This window comes from Echeneis naucrates, chromosome 6 (genome assembly GCF_900963305.1).
Source record: "Echeneis naucrates chromosome 6, fEcheNa1.1, whole genome shotgun sequence".
Taxonomy (NCBI): Eukaryota; Metazoa; Chordata; class Actinopteri; order Carangiformes; family Echeneidae; genus Echeneis; species Echeneis naucrates.
The window spans coordinates 20,585,674-20,603,102 of NC_042516.1; the positions used below are offsets into that span (position 1 = coordinate 20,585,674).

At 38.9% G+C, this 17,429-nt stretch overlaps 1 protein-coding gene across 1 annotated transcript; it reads right to left on the bottom strand.

The window, feature by feature from the left end:
- Positions 1 to 6,554: 6,554 nt before the first annotated feature.
- On the bottom strand, positions 6,555 to 16,180 carry rab11al (RAB11a, member RAS oncogene family, like). The gene is made up of 5 exons (XM_029505049.1): positions 15,824 to 16,180; positions 12,408 to 12,603; positions 11,426 to 11,619; positions 9,767 to 9,847; positions 6,555 to 8,111 (listed from the first exon to the last, which is right to left on the bottom strand). Exons 1-5 carry the CDS (start codon positions 15,861 to 15,863, stop codon positions 7,972 to 7,974), a joined length of 651 nt encoding a protein of 216 aa, XP_029360909.1. The 5' UTR covers positions 15,864 to 16,180; the 3' UTR covers positions 6,555 to 7,971.
- Positions 16,181 to 17,429: the final 1,249 nt, after the last annotated feature.

Here is a 17,429-nt window from a genome sequence, read left to right on the forward strand (position 1 = left end):
ACACAGAAAATTTGAAAGACAGTAGCTGAATTTGGCAGTGCCTGTGAAGTGAGGGGAGGCTTTGGAGTGAAATAAATTATCTACAGTTATCTGAAGATAACACAAGTTAACCTGTTTCCAATGCTAATGTCACACAATTTGCCATATAGCCTTTAGAAATGACAAAAAATGTTTACATTCACCCACAAAAGAAAGTCTGCCCCCTCCCACCCAGCCCATTTATGCTGCCCTGAAATTTGCACTGGCACCGTTTGTCTGATGGAGCCAGTGCAGATCGACGTTTCCATAAAGCCTCTGCTCCCCCCTTTACCTCCAATGCCCCCACCCACCCACCTCCTCCGTGTCAGCTCACTACTGTATGGGACATCCTGCAGCTGCCCCTTCACTATGGACACCCAGGCTTCAGCCAATGGACCACCCCCCCACCCCCCCGCACACCTCGCTTTGAGCTTCCAGAATGAAATCAGACAATTGTAATTGACAGGAAAGCAGAGGAAACGCCCCATTTAACCAGCACTCATGCTGAATCAAATTACACACCCTCTGTGTCTGCCTTAGCCCCAGCCTGGGGATTTCAGAGGGCTAGAGGAGAGCGGATGGGGGTAGGGATTAAAGCTGTTGAATGATAAGGAGGGGTAAGAGAGAGAGGGAGGTGGTTCATTTTGGCTGGAGAAACAGAAGAATGCTCCAATATAAATGGGACCCTATGGATCTTGCAATTTTATTGATCACTCAAATGTAGCAGTGAGTTTTTGAGTTGTCACATGTGGTCCAGTAGTGAAGGGAACGCTGGTGATGCAGCTGGCCTTTCGTGCGTTGTACTGGAGAACGACTAAACTTCAGAAAAATGAACAATTACAAATTGTGTCATCTTGGACACAGAAAGTCCCTCCTTTTTTTTTTTTTTTTTTTAACAGCATATAAAGCAGACCACTCTCATCGTACGTGGACTGCAGCACTGTTTTTGCAAAAAGTACCTTGAAATCTATCAGATGTAGAAATAATGAATAGTTTTTTTATGGACGGAGAAATTGCACAGTGGTTTGGCCTAAGCTTTCAACGACAGATTCAAGGCAGTGCGACACTGCTCTTTGAACTTAGTATTTTTGTTATTTTGTTTTCTGCCTTAATATTTTTTATGAAAATATCGTCATGACTTTGGCATACAAGGTAGCAACTTTAGCCTTTGACCGTACTGCCCACTAAACAACTTTTAAAGTTCTTATTTTTGGAGAAAAGAATGTGAATCAAAACACTCGGGTGGGGATTAGAGGGGTTCAGGAAATTAGGCTCTTAAAACACTTTACTTAAAACACAGAGTAAAGCACCTTATTACAATACACGCGCATTTGATTAATACCAAACCGACCACTGATGGTGAAATATATTTCATACAATTTGAAAGACATGCACATAAGGATTCCCTATCATTTTTTGTATTATGGTGGTTCTTGTTATTCTTAATACTAAAGTAGTACTAGTGGCAATTTGGGAGACCTTTCGTCCATTTAGTCAATGCTGATGATTGAGCTTTCTGCTGGTTTAATGAAGAGAGGGCTTATTGGAGTTTCTCCCAGTTTAGACGCTGTATAAGTTAATGAGTATTGTACTTTATGGGAAAGCACTCTGAGCATCTATGTAAATACAGTATGTGTATCAGTTATGAACATCCAGACAAAGGCCTGCTTGAAGTGAGGTTTTGATTATTTTTACAAACTGAAAGTGTCATTGTCAATGTTTTTAGCATATGGAATTCAAAATGCTTCTGGGTTTTAGGGAGAGTAAATCTTTTATATACATGTCCCATCATCCTTTTGTCGATAATAGATAATATTAGATAGATCCATACATTTAAGAAATATTATTTAAACTGATTAACTTAGTATTTCATCCAAATATATAAAGGAGAAATTAACCAGACACTACTATAAACTGTAATAATTCATATCCTTTATGAAGCCACTCATGTATAAATCCAATCTCAAATAAAAGCTCAAAAGCATAGTATGTGTAATAAACTAACCCCTACTGAATAAATCTGTTTCTATGTATATTAGGATGAAAAGCAATAATAGGACTATACTGGGACAATAAACAGGAGGAGGAGCCTTCTAAGTCAGTTCTTTAAATAATATTCTATTCAGAAATTGACCTTGATTATTAGGAAAATCCGTCTGCATTCATCATAGATTCATGCCAGTGTAGTAACAGAATTAAATACAAACATTTTCAGGAAGTGATTGTTCATCAGGGTCGCATTCATCCGGTTGTCTTCTTCTCTTTTTTTTTTTTTTTTTTTTTTACATTAACTATCAATCAGATCATAGAGTGGGGTCAAGACCAACTTTAGGAATTCTTCTGCCGAGTAGCACTGACTTGGAGAGAATCTCATTGAGCTGTAGAAGTGATCGCTCAAGTGTGAACAAACACCAGGACCAGAGCGTGAGCACCGAGGGTTGTCCTGTTTTGTTAAAAAGCAGGAGCTGGTGACTTTGCTTATGACAGACTGATGTCTTGAAGACTTTGGTCAATAGCGTACACACAGAAGTGAAGAGTGAGGAGTGTGTGTGTGTGTGTGGAGGGGGGGGGGGGGCACGCAATATGATACTGTACCAGTCACTCTTTCACTGAAATCATGCTGACTGTGTGAAGAGCTTCGATTCTTCACAATCATTACTTTCTGTTAAATCACATACAGGTGCAGACATCCATACAAAGGATCTTAAGAGGAGGTTTGTTTACATTGTGATGATAGTTCATTTCTGATTTCATGGCTCTATTGACACTTGTGTTGCACCTACTTTTCATTTGTATTGTTTCTGAAGAAAAAAGGTCAGACGTAGCCAAAGAACAAATTATAAGGAGGGGACATGAACTAACTCATCACTTGAGTTAACTTGTTTTAGCATGAAAATATGCTTGGTTTATTGAATTAAGAAATCTCAAAGGTTAGAATTACTCTGTTTACCCAAAAGTCTTAGAGGCCACTTAGTCGATATCTGTGAAATGAAGGCATATTCTATCTCAGTGTTGTAAGATTAGTTTAATACTACAGAGGCAGCAGTAACAGACTAACTTCTCCCAAAGAGACCAGCTTACAGCACATCCTGGCACTTACACAGTCCTTGGAGTAGTTTTCTATTGTCCTGGTTAGATCATTTGGGGGAGTTTAGGGGTGGGGGTGGGTTGAAGGTTGACCGAAGTCCAGGGAATGTCTTAATCTTTCTGAAAAACTTGACTGTGTTTGACAAGTTGACATAAGAAGAAACTGCCCAAGTAATTAAAAAAATGCTGAGAAGGAATCATGTTGACAATGAAAGGACAGAGAAATTTCAAGTTGAATTCCTAATTTTTCCAAACTAACGACCTTAGAAATAAACAGTAAGGGATTAGCAAGAGATGTAAACAAGGTGACAGTGTAACAGTGAACAAAACAGCACTGTGGTTTGAGTTTATATTGTTTAGAGAGCCATTAACTGTATCCTTGAGTTTAACTGCATGTTAGTAAAATATAGTACAGTAGGTAAGATTTATCAGAAAAAAGTTCAGATCAGAATTCATCAGCCTGATACCTGAAGTGTATAAAAAGCTTTAAGACCTTAAAGTTAACATCGGTTTAAAATCATATATTTACCGTGTAGTTTAACTAATTGATACATAAAGTTTAATTATGATTCTTAAGAATATGCTAAGGCGTAAGTTTCATTTGTCCAAATCACCCAGTATGAAAACTTTTTAATTCAGTGGAGCAGCGAAGGGGTGGGGTGACTCACAGTGACATTTGATTCATTAAGTTCTTGTTAGTATTATTTACAATATTGTATTAAGCTTACTATTATAGTAATGGTAGAAACTGTTGATGTTTTTCTTCTCTTGATATGAAAAGGTTTTTATGCATTTATGTAGAATCCCTTTTAAGGAGTGATAGGAAATCCTTATTTTAAATGGATGCACTTAAGCAATTGTACCAACCTGTCGAAATCTCACATTGAGCAAGTAATGCATTTGAATGTACAAAAAAAAAAAGAAAAAAGAAAAAAAAAATAAGACCACTCAACTTAATGCACTCCTTATGCTTATTGTTTTGTCAATTTACAAGTGAGCTTTAAGTTTTTTGTTTGTTTTTTGGAAAGAATTTGCGACAGGTTTTCAACGTAGACTATATTTGAGTTCTTCCACATACATTTATAGAAAGTAACTTAAAAAAAGAATTAAAAAAAACATATTACAGTTTCTCAAATCTATTTTGCTAACATGGGTTATTATTTCATAGAAAGCAGAGGAAAAAAGTCAGTATCTGGATGTTATTTATGAAAAGTAAAAAAAAAAATGAAGCAACATATTTATGAGTAACCTCAAGACATTTTGTTTTTTAATTAAAATTACAAGAAGTTAATATATTTCTAAACACAGGGAAGTCAGTTTCTACTAATAAGTAAAATAAGAAAATAAATTTAGAAGTTTTATTTATGAAAGTTATGGATGCTCGTCTTCTCCATGTACTTTATTCTAAATGAAGTAAATGGAAGGAGGGTTCCCCATAGCTTAAATTTTAACTTCAGACATGCACTACGTCAACATCAGTGCATTCACAATGGAATAATTACAGAAAATAATATAATATTTTTTAGAATTTGGAGATATTTTAGTCACAGAGCATCAATTTTGTGCCTCAATTATATTTTTCCTGCATCAGCATTCTTTGTGCAATGCTGCTTGCTGTAACCCCTTACTCCCCCTTCAACTAACCCCATGTTACTGACTGAAACACATTACTCATTTCCTCTGTAATCTAAACTCGCTTTTACTTATCAAACGTATAAAACATGTTACGACTGCAACGCTTGGAATGAATGAGGTAGCCGTGACCCTTCTGGCCAATCGGGTCACACATAACTTGTACACACTTTTCATTCATACATTTTCTACATCTACTACTCAGTTTGTGATCAATAGCTGCAGAGCATAATCAGCTTGAAGAAAGTCTTGATGAGGAACTTTCCCTAATGTGGTAATTGGGTGAGGCGTGCGGACTGAGCGGAGGCATCTAGGAGATGACGAGAGCGCACGGTGTAGTAGATCTATGTAACTAGATGCACACATATACACACAACAGATTCATTACCGTACTAGGTTGCATGTATGTTGTATGGTCACTTAGACAGGAGAAAGGGTGCAGGTCCTGTGTTATCCTCTAACATCAGCGCACTTGGGCTTTTTCTCCTCTGTAGATTTTCATAGTTGGATTCTCTTTGGAAACTGGAAAGTCGATATGAGTTTGCAGCCAGGTAAAGAGACCATTTCAGTCCCCACATTAAAGTTGGATTTTGTAGTCTCAGTTACCTGATAGCGATGGAAGACTGATTGCACTTCTCATATGAATTAACTTGAAGTTCTTAGTTTGTGTAGTTGTGATACAGATTTAAAAGAAAACTTGACAGAAACACTACAATGGCACATTTTCTGCTGCATGTAAAGGATGGGGACTGAAGTGGTGCTTGCTGGTGAAACTTGCAACCTTTTCCAAAGAGGCCAATTCAGTCTGACAGTTTGTCTTTGGTAGCGTTTCCAATTTTTCCAGCACAGTAGAGGTGTTTCATACCGGTCTAATAGTGGTCGTAGTGCATTAGTTTTTGGGCCAGCATCACCTGGCATTAGTTTCTGTGAACAGTGAAAGAGGGTTGCCACTGTGGCCCTCTGTGGCTGACCGTCAACTTTGATGGATGGAGAAAAATAAAAAATAAAAAAGAGAGAAAAAAAAAAGAAGTCTTTGAACTCTGTTACAGTGTGCCATGCCCTTACAAGGCATGTGATATTGCAGGTTTATTTCTTATAGCACATGTTTTTTTGTGAATTACATTTTTTGGAGACATTTTTTTATTATTATTATTATTATTATTATTATTATTATTGTATCTGCGCCATGTTAGTTCTGGTTATTTGTTATTTTTCCAAGATTCAAGATGTATTGTAAATGTTTCTAATAAAACAAAAATGAAATGATCTCCAATTGAAACTAATTGTGTTCCTTTTGTATGAGGGGTGAACGAGTTGTTCTGTCTACATTGATCTTTTGATGATGACTACTCATTTAAATTTCAGTGATTAGAAGAACGGTATCAATTTACAGCACTACAAATATCCTGTTACTGAATCAGAGTGGACATTAAGTATCGAAGCCATGTCAATATTCAGTGATCATCAATCATGGTACCTAAAATCATGACTCATTCAGTTAATTTGGCCCTTCTAGCACATTCATTAAGGAAAGCGTCTGCTACTTGCTGCCAACATCGTTTTACAATACAGCGGAGAGAGGAGAGGCAGGCTATAACAAATGAGATTTATTTATACATATGCAGTCCAAATATACATATATTAGAATAAATGTTTTAAAAAGCTGTCACCTACACCACCCTGTTCAAAACCTGTGAAGTTGACAGAAGTCAGTGTTGATGTGGAAACATATGAGCAGTAAAACGCTACCTGTGTTCATAACCTTTGGATTTAATCAAGACCCTCCCAAGGCTACCATCCTTTTTTCCTTTTCCTCATTTATTAAACTATTAGACACTAACAAACCCAGTCCTGGCTCCTGAATACAGCCCCCGCCCCTTCAACAGGAAATAAAGACAAGTGAGAGCGAGGGCAGACCTCAGGGAGATCCCAGAAGGCAGAGTCCTGTTCCAGTTATGTACAGTGTGGAGAGAGAGAGACAGAGGAGTAGGTGAGCCGGCAGTGGAGGATTTCACTTACAGTAAAACAAGCCATCTCGGGCACATCAGCGATCACAAGAGCAGGGCAGGGCTGAGTGCCCTCACTACCTCATCCCCTGAAACATTATCTATCTATCCATCCATCCGTCCATCTGTCCATCCATGCAACCTAGTAGCCAGCAGGAGCAGCAGTGCAGGGTTGTCCATGCATTTAAACCTAATCTCTTCCACTTCACCCAAAGGTTCAACACAAGCGGTCATCAACAGATGACCAACACTGCTATCCCACCTTCATGTTAACATATCCACAAGTGATGCAGCTATCCCATCTCATTTAGAGTTAATGCTGTACAAGGCTTGCAAGAGCATGACTCATCTGTGGAGTACAAAGTGTGCACAGAGCAGGAAAGCCTTCTAAACAAAGATCAAAAGCAATCAAAGAGAAATTACATGCCACTGTTTGGGAGGGATGTTATTGCTCTAAGTGGCCTGGTGGAATAAAACTCGAACCAACTAACTTTGACCTACCTGTCCATTTAGGAAAGATTACTTCAAGCCCTTGTGCCTTACTTTAGTGAGGGACAGTTGCCCCCAGTAAAAGCAAAAGCAAAAGCACCAAAAGCAAGAGAGCTCCTTTTGCAGCAAAGAATTCAGCAGGGAAAACCTGAACCAAGCAGTGTTGAATTGCAAACTGTTTAGCCAAACGAGACTAATCTAGTGTTCAATAAATATCACCTTGGAAATTGTTGTCTAAATATTATATACATTTGGGAAAAATGGGAGTGACAGTGGTACCGTTCATTCTAGTGGATGTGGGTTTTCATTACTCAATATCATGGTGGTGGGAAAGCATTTAATTTCTTGTAAAACAGAGCTTTCTAGAAGACAGTTTGCAAAGACAAATCGTGATTAGATACAAAAGGGATCCTACAATGTCTTAAATCTTTCATGAGATTGTGAATCAATTCTGATCATGTACCCCTTTCAAAGCTATGTGGAGTGAACTTCCCTCACCACACCCCCCACCCCTCCATTGTCTGTTCTCCTAAACTTCCTGACTATCTCTCCTTCACTGGTCGTTCCCTTCATTCTGAATGAGGTTTTCTTAACCAGACAATAGAATGCCCCTGTGCGTGTGTTCCTCTATGAAATGGTTATTTCTACCTGTCTCTCCATTTCCCTGTCCATCTGTCTGTGTCTGATTGTCTGTTTCTCCGTCTGCCTGGAGGTGAGGGAGGAGGTCATTGATAAGGTCTCAGTTGGACTGGCAGCAGGCACCCTTGTTGGCTGAGTTTTGGGTAGGCTCGACCGTGATGGGCACTACGTTGGAGGCTGGTGAGAAGTCTGGGTTTCCTGGCCCTGACATCTGCCTCTGTGACACGATGTTGTAGATGGCTGTGATGGAGAGAGGGGTAAAAGCGAATGAGTTATGCGTAGATGCCTATAAATCCAGCCAACAGTGGGACATATTGTGATGAGGACAAACAGCATGACAAAGCTGAACAACAACTGTTCCATCCAGACTCCTGGCAGCAGTGCAGGATTCTTTCCAGCCTAAACTGGCATCCTTATGTCATGTGGCAGTACCCAGTCTCATTTTAGGCATCCCCCACAGCTACATGATGCAGTTCCTTTTAGATTAAAATTGCAATAACTAAATAACTATAACACAATTTACATTATTTTTACATAAGCAAGTTTCTGACTTCTGATGTAAAGCTAACAGTGTCTTAAACACAAGCAGCTTTTTTTAATTCAACCCTCATCATATACTTCCTAGATAAATTATAAATGTCTGAATGTCAGTCAACTAAACTTTGGCTAAGATGAAACAACTGAAGAGTGGAGTGCAAACCCTGATCTGACTTCCCGTTGCACACTGCCACTTTAACGCTAAACTACAGCCAGATGTGGAACACAACTCCTGAAACAAAAACTGCCTATGAAGCAAGAAGGTTTAAAGCAAAACAAGACTCTTGGCTGACTGTGACATTACACGTCAGGTGGTAAAGCTATTACTCATTTTTATAGATCCTACGCAACACCTGCTGTGCCTGTATAGGCTATAACATAATATGATGACACTTCCTGACCTACAATTGGTCTGCCGCCGACATCTTCACGTGACGTCATCTCCACTCCACTATGTCTACAGTTCATTTCTTACTGCGAATGCGTTGCTTACTTCCTTTCTTTTCCTCCCTCAGTTGAGCTAATTAGCAGCTTAAACTCGCTTGTCGGTGTGTTTCTATGAATCAAAGTTGTGGTGTAGGTACAATGGCTCGATCAGCAGAAACAGAGGAGAACTGAACGTGGAGCAGAAGGTGAACATAAACAGTTAAATGGCAGACCAATAGCCACTGGAGCAATTTAACCGTAAGCTCCACTCACTGTTGGGATTGTTCTGGCACTCCAGAGGTTGACGGTCACATCAATTGCTTTATTTATTTATTTATTTTTTTTTTTCTTTCTTCCCCCCATTTTAACAAATCTCCAAGATCAAACACATTTGTTAGTGGTGCTGTAAGCCTCCTGAGAAAACTGCACATAGACCTTTACCAAACATCTGTGAACCAAAATTAGAATTTCTCTCTGGAAAAAGCTAATGCATCTGGTCTTGTGGGTCAAAATGAATTTGTGATCAGAAACAAAGACCAGTGCTTAGTGGCCTGCTGGTGATTGTTAGTCTTCATAGCAGCTCTCCACAGGACTGATGGGCTGAGTGGTTTTTCATTGTGAAAATTATTCCCATTTTAGCTTTAAATAGAGAAAAAAAAATATATATATATATATTTATTTATTTTAAAATAAACACAAAAAATCTGGTAATTTCCAGGCACAGATTCCACATCAATGATAGATCAACAGAACTGATTAGGTGGATTTTGCTGCCATCTAGTGGCAGAAGAAGGATGTTATGTAAACCATCAAAAACCAGATGGAAATAATTTAAAGGCCGATCATAACATTGTCATTAGACGGCTCAAAACCTTGAAACATCAGTCACATTAGGATCAAAAACGGAACAAGCTAACAAATATTACATTTACCTGTGAGAATAGTTTGGAAAGCCAGCTCCACATTAGATGAGTCTAGCGCTGATGTCTCGAGGAAAGACAAACCATGTTTCTCTGTAAAGCAAAAAGGCACATGGTTGAACAATTAATAATTATAGGCTTTCATTATTTTTACCTTTCATAACAACACTGATTTGGGATGTAGTGTACTTTAATGCGTTACTGTAATTAATACTGTGAATACATTCTGCAGAAGACTCCAGGTTGCACCCCATAGACTGCTGCTTTATAATTGTAATGTAAGAGGTTGTATAGTATCTGACCAGTGTGCTAAGTGAAGACTAAAATTGTTTACATTCTTATTAAAAGCTGAAATTTTGCAATCAAAGAATATGGTCTGGAAGGAGGTACAATCCCATTAAAATATTACACTGCATAATTATACATTCAGAAAAACACCAATTCAAATTTCAGTCTTATGCTGAAAAAAAAAGTACATACATAGTCTGTAAAATACACTCTTTACTCAGCTGATATTTTATCTGTCCATAGTTGGAAAAGCTCAGGTGTTGATGTAATTAACTTCAGCTCTATCAAAGTGTTTATGCTGACCAGCAACCCTAATATGTCAACTGATTATTAGTGAAAGGACCTGATCATATTAAATTTTCATTTGATAATCTGTACATTCCAGGTAAAAATGAGAGGAATAAAAATATGTAGTACTATCACAGGTGATGGGGCAACTGTCAGACTGTTGGCAAGTGAGGCAGCAAATAGGTCTAAGTCTTCTTTAAGTAGAACCTTTCAGTTGTGGTATTATCTCTTTACATAGATACCTCTGCCACATAGTCTTAATGTAAATTCAGAATCCTAAATAAGATAGGGCCTATAGGAAAAACCAACCAGACAGCACAAATAACCAGTGACCGGTTAACATCTTACTGAGATGGCTATGAAAAACCTTTCTTTACTCTCATATGGATTGACAAGACTTGAGTATTTGACTTTCTCCAAACCTGTCCTATTGTGAGTCATTTACCAGTCAAAGCAGGTGCAACCCTGATTCGGACAGATGCCAATAAATCCAAGGGCAAGCATAAACATGTGGCCCTACTGCTGTCAAATAATTAATGTTAAAAGGCTGACAAAATTAGATTTAAGTGAACTGAAAGGGTAGCTGCAAAAAATAAACATGTTCTGAAACAAAGCCTTGAAATTCCCAAAGGTCAAAGATGGAGGTTATATTAATTGAAGTCAAGCCCTTTTTACCTTATGCTGTTATTTATGTGCTCAAACACTTTCAAGCCAAGGGCATATGCAATGTACTGAACACACTTACACAAAATGCCAAACAGTATCACAGTGCAAACATTCCTGACATGTGGAAACGAGTGTGTTAGAGTGGTAGTGTTGCAAGAAGAAGCCCAAACTAAAGTGAGAGAAAAATCTAAGACACCAAGTACATGCATTAATTATATTTACTGTCAGCAACAGACATCATATGTTATAATGCACTTTAAGGACCTAATTGAAGCAGCGAGGGGTAAATTCATCTCATATGCTCATTATCACAGCTTTAACCTCGTGATAATCTAATGAGGCAGAGTCCTAGAGCCTCACAGATCGACACAGGCAACACGCTATGCATGATGTGCTCACACTAAGACAAGATGCCATTAGTGATAATACCTGCAAAGGCCTTGGCTTCATCTGTAGGCACCGCCCTTAGGTGGCGTAGATCACTTTTATTTCCCACTAGCATGATGACTATGTTGCTGTCTGCGTGGTCCTGGAGTTCCTTCAGCCATCGCTCAGCGTTTTCGTATGTCAGATGCTTGGCAATGTCATAAACCAACAGAGCTCCAACTGCTCCACGATAGTACCTGTATGACATGAAATGAGATGATCAAAACATAAATTAGGCTAACAATTTGATCTTGTTAAAGAAGGTCAGAACAACTGCAAAAGTGTAACACAAAAACTAGAAATGAAACTAAAACAACGGGACACAAAACTCTAAACACAAGATAAAGCTGGCAGATATTGCTTCTTTTAATTAAAAACTTTCTATGCTCACTATCTGCTTCCTGTGGGTGCTTGGCAATGAACATGCCAATGTCTCAGTGGCTGCTTCACCAAGGAAGATGATGCAAGAAGACACAAATGTTGGAATGGGAACTTGACCAAGATGAGAAGGAAGCTATGGTTAACAAAACACTTCCTGCCCCAAGGCAAATGGGTGTGTATCTCAGTTTTTATCACTTCTGATCCTATCTTTCTAGCTATTTAAGGAATGATACAGCTGCTTAATTGCTTAATCTAAATTTTATTTAATCAAAGAGAGAATGGGCAGCTGTTTCAAGTTTCTGCTGTTTGAAAGTTTACATCTAGTAAAATCCTTATGTTTTATAAGACGGCCAAAGTTTATATGTCTACAAATAGATTTCTGACCAAAAAATGGTACTTAAAAAGTAAAAACATAGTTTTGGCTATGAACTGGCGGATACGGACCAACAAGGGTACTGGATTTGAACAAAAAGAGCCACTGCTTTCCTCAACATGAGCATGTTTTTGTGTGAAGTGTATATTTGTGGGCGTGTGGGGAACCAAGGTGGTGCGTTACAATGTGATCCCAAAAAAGTCTTTGATGATTTTGCTCCCTTGTACTTACGCAGAAGTGATAGCTCGGTATCGCTCCTGTCCAGCTGTGTCCCAGATCTGAGCCTTGATGGTCTTGCCTTCTACCTGGATGCTGCGAGTGGCAAACTCCACCCCAATTGTGCTCTTGCTCTCCAGGTTGAACTCATTCCGGGTGAAGCGTGATAGCAGGTTACTCTTCCCTACGCCTGAATCTCCTATCAGCACCACTGAAAGAAAAAATAAAAAAAGAGGGAATTCAAACCCTGCAAGCAGTTGCTTTTTGAATTTTCACTTCACTCCCTGGTACAATAGAATTTTGTTTTCAGTGTGTACAAAGATAATTAAAAATACACATTAATACTAAACCATACTGAGGTATAATTTGATATCTAATGTTCATATTGAGGAGCGTAGCATACTTTTGACTGAGGCTGTAAAGGTAAATTCATGTCAGACCTTTGCTGTTACAGATCATTAAACTACAAGAAGCCGGCTTCGAAATGTGTCTCTCAGCCTGGGAAGCTTGGAAACTCGGGGGAATCCTGCTGAGTAGTCAGTGTAATAGAACCAACTGCTCTTTTCGAGACATACAAGTTCCTCCTGTCTCCCCCCATTATATGTACTTGAGTTATGCCTGGATTTTATAAGCTGTATAGAAATGTTTAGACATCAACTTATGGAACTCAGCATTCATCCTGGTCTCAGCCCGCTCTGTTGTTTAAGCTAATGCCAAACACAAAATGCAAGCAGCCCTACAGATTTGCCAAAACCCTCCTCAAACTTACTTCAGTTAAACATTTCAATCCCCAAACAAAGCAAAAAAAAAAAAAAAATCCATCACAATAACTGCACTCAAAAAAAATTTAATAAATACATAAATAAATAAAAAGGCCTTGCGTTAGTCGTCATATAAATATTAGGAATTTTAACATTAGAGAATACATTTACAGTTTATAGTGAGCTGGTCCTTTAATACACCAAGTACTAATGACAATAAAATAAGGCTTTTTTGCTGCATCTCCTCGCCCTCTGAATCATCAACCTATGAATGTACTGAATGGGGACATATTAAGGTGAGCATTTGTCATAAAATTACTTCCACAACTGTCAGCTGAGGCAGTTCGTCAAAAGGCACACCACCCTGCCATTGGGAAATAGGAACTTGTTGTGGAATGTTGAAATTAGATTAACAAACCACCTAGTGTGTCTACACATGCTTCTGGGCCATGCTGTTGTTTCTTAAATGAAAGAAAAGTGCAGTATGTATTAAAGTTGGTCAGTATTAGAATGGTGTAAGAGACACAAGCGGAAACATGTCAAATTTAACCACTGACTTATTAGGATTGAAATAAAATACCTCTACACTGTCATGCTCCATTTTGTCCAACACAAAAGATCTTGGGTGGAGGAAAAAAATCATTATGCAACCTTGTGATCTGTGATCAAACAGGTAATATAACAGCTTCATTACACACCCATTGACTACCCCTATTGTTGGGTCTGCATTCTTCAGCTTAAAAGACATGACACCTCTCTATTATAACACAAAAACTTCACCCAATAATAAAGAGCCAATGACTGGCTGAATGTAGGAATCAAAATCATTTCTGGGACCCAAGTCCATCTTTTTATTCGGGGAGATACATTCATATACTAATTTCTCATGGAGCCCGGAAAGTGAAATAAAGAATCACCAGCCCAGGTCCACTTTCATCATTTTCATTTTTCTAAAATTAAAGCGGTGTATAACATTGGGTAAGGCAAACGATCTAAAAGAGACATCTTATATTACAACAGGATAATTATTTTCATTCCAGGACCGATTTAATGAAATCAACTGCAGAAATGAGATCCACAAAATAAAAAATAAATTCACAGAGAGATGGCTTGAACATAATGTACTCAAATGGGTACTTCATCAAAAGAATGATGTCTCAGAAGGACCAGAAATTAAGCAGTCGGTTAATTGAAAGGTTTCTAAAAATGAACTGCATTAGGGTTCATTTGCATTTCTCTAATAGAAAAAATGAGGTTTGGCTCTAGGACGACAGCAACATGTCTTGCTACTGCCTGATGATGCAAGCATCGGTAGGGAAAGGTTGATGCGACTCATTGAGAGCTCACCTTACTTGAGTCATGCTATCTATAACAGTTGGGGACAAAGAGGCGCAGGTTGTAGGAACAAAAGCAAGCCAAAACAATAATGTTGGCTCTCTCCTGGTTTAAGTGAAAGACTGATTGGCGGCTGATACCTTATCAGTACCTTTGCATTGCTGTGCATGACTCAGATAAAAAAATAAATAAATCACTGTTTGGTCACCAGAATCCATGTCATTTTATCAATCCACGAGCAAGCAAGTGAACAAATCTCAAATTTTCTTTGCTCTGAAAACTCGTCTGTGCCACATGCACTTTTCATGCAGGTATTTCCAGTTCAACAGCACCTGCTTGTTTGGTGTTTTTAAACAGACCATGAACATTTCTTTTCCACTTGCCTATGAAAATGTACAACTACCAAGAACTGTTTGTGCCAGATCGTCGTTTTGCTATAAAAACTTTTCCCCTCACTGTAGTGTCTTTGACAGCAGATAGCAGGGTAGTATTTCTGCCAATTGTCTTACTGCTGAAACTTAGTCACAAGCAAGTTTTCTACTATCATTCTGTTCATTTATTTATTTGGAAAACTGTGATTAAAGATTTTTCTTTCATTAATCCTGATAACAATTTTAACAGTGAAGCACTGGAAACAGTCAGTGCAGAATGTGGTGTCTTCAAATGCCATTTTTATTGTCATGTGAAGAAGACAACACGGAAATCTTCTCAGACATCAGACAGAGTATGTCACTTGCTTGGAAAATTACTGAAGCTTAAATCAATTGTTAAAGCAGTTCCTCAGTATTCTTAACTGGACGTATGACTAATCACACTTAAAGATGGATGTTGAAGTTTATTAGTAACTTTTAATAAGGGAGTATAATTGTTGCACTGGCTGGAGTGAGTGGTGTGTTACTGATATAAGTGGAGATTGCCAGTGAACGGCCAGAGGGAGAAAATTAACAAAGAAATAAAAAATAAACGGCCTTTTTAGTAAGCAACTGTTCTGTCACAGTTTGTGACCCCCCCCCCCCCTTTGTTGACCATCGCCGCATCCCGACATGATTGCATCATCGGCCTGCAAGCTGGAAGACTAAGATTAATAACAATAAATCACACAGCTGGAGAGGTGTGGGGGTTTTTTTTACGCCGTTAGCCGGCTGCAGTCAGAGTTGACAGGGCAGGTGTCCGGTTTAATGTCGCCTTCCGCCGGCGGGTCCGACACTTCTGACTGCCCGGCATCAGGTGACGCTCGCAGGTGAAAAAGCGTCGGGGTTGGCGACGTCAGCTTGGAAAACAAAGAAAGAAAAAAAAAAAAAAAACCAAAAACAAACAGACAAAACGGCCACTCACCTTTGAAGAGGTAGTCGTATTCGTCTTCTCTGCTGGTCATAGTTTCTCCTTCTCTGGAAGTCGAACAAACTTCTGGCGTCTATCGATCTCTCTACCTAACCTGACTTATCGATCTACCTACTCAGCCGTTAACAAACACACGGACCGACCGACCCCCCTCCACCGGGTTTCACGACTTCAGCCTGGCTGGAAAGGCGGTGAACTCCGGCGACGACAACGCTGAGGAGCTGACAGAGTCGAGAAAAAGGGAGGACGCGGTCGTTGCCGAGCGTAAAAACTCCCCCTAAGGACTCCCACCGGCTGAGAAACTTCGGCCCCGTCTTCCTCGCCCTCCGTCACTTGCCATTACCGAAGCAACGGCGAAGCAGCGACGTCAGTCCCTCCGCCCCGCCCACCTCCTTCGCTCCTATTGGCCAGCGGCCGGTCGACACCTGTCACGGGCGTGAAGGCGATTGGCCCGCTCGGCCGTCGCTCACGATTTGCGCCGCTGGTGGTTGACGCTGATGACGTCACCACCACCAGCCGAACTGCAACAGGTAGCATCGAGCTCGAATGACCGCAACAAGTGGCTGCAGATTGAGTCATATAATGAACATAAAATATATTTTTTAATAATTAAATAATATAAAAACATTAAAAAAAATCAACACAGAAAGGTTTTAAAGCAGTTGTTCATCAAAAACACTCACTGACTTCTCTTAAACATGAATTAGACTTTAGAGTTTGTTCTGATTTTTTGTTAATAATTCATAATTTCACTTTATACCTCAGAGGGTTTGTATTTCCGCTCTTGGAACTCTTGTACTTCCACTTTTATATTGCTTGCTGTTTATTTGTCATACAGCATGTCCGTGTTGTAAATATTCAGCACTATCTATGTATAAATGTGCAGTCTCCAGCTGTTAAACATTATTAAATTCAGTTGGTTGACTTATCAAAGGGCTACAAATTACCTTGAAGTATTGAGTTAAATTGGTTTTGTTTTAGCTACAAGAGCAGAAAATGCCAAATATTTGCTCCCTCCATCTGCCTGATTGTGATGATTTGATGCTTTTAATATAACAGATAATAATCAGTAGATTAAGTTCTAATGGAAATGTCATGTGACAGTTTGGTGCCAAACAAATAGGTTTTTAAAACTCTTTGACTAATACGTCTGATTTTGCTGTCATTCACTGGGGCCAGTGAGAGACCAAACAACAACAGCAAATGGTCAATGTCAGATAAGAAATAGACATTTTTGCTTCCTCCTCCTTGTCCTTGCAGGGTGAGTAATTCAAGGTGAACTGCCAGTACACCATTTATGGTGCACTCAGTGTCTGCAGATCACCTTGAATTACATGGAATTTGTTTAGTAGACATCAGAGTGAGATTCAGAGACTCCCATGGATTGCTGCGAGAATTATTTTTTACTTCAATAAAATTAAATATTTTTTACCAGGGGTGAATTAAACTTGACCATTCTACTTAAAATTGTAACTTATTCCGTGTTTAAATAAGTTTTTATTGAGAAAACATACTTTACAGCACAGATGCAGAAAAAACCCGGAAAGCTAATGATACTTCTCAAATATCCAGAGCAGGTCAACAATATTTGAACTAGCAC

What these genes read in the sequence shown, in the direction of transcription:
- rab11al (XM_029505049.1), bottom strand. Translation starts at nt 15,863, where the DNA reads ATGACCAGCAGAGAAGACGAATACGACTACCTCTTCAAAG. An exon ending in TGAAGCCAAGGCCTTTGCAG is followed by an intron (nt 9,848 to 11,425) that starts GTATTATCACTA and finishes TTTGCTTTACAG; the next exon opens with AGAAACATGGTTTGTCTTTC. An exon ending in TTTCCAAACTATTCTCACAG is followed by an intron (nt 8,112 to 9,766) that starts GTAAATGTAATA and finishes TCTCCATCACAG; the next exon opens with CCATCTACAACATCGTGTCA.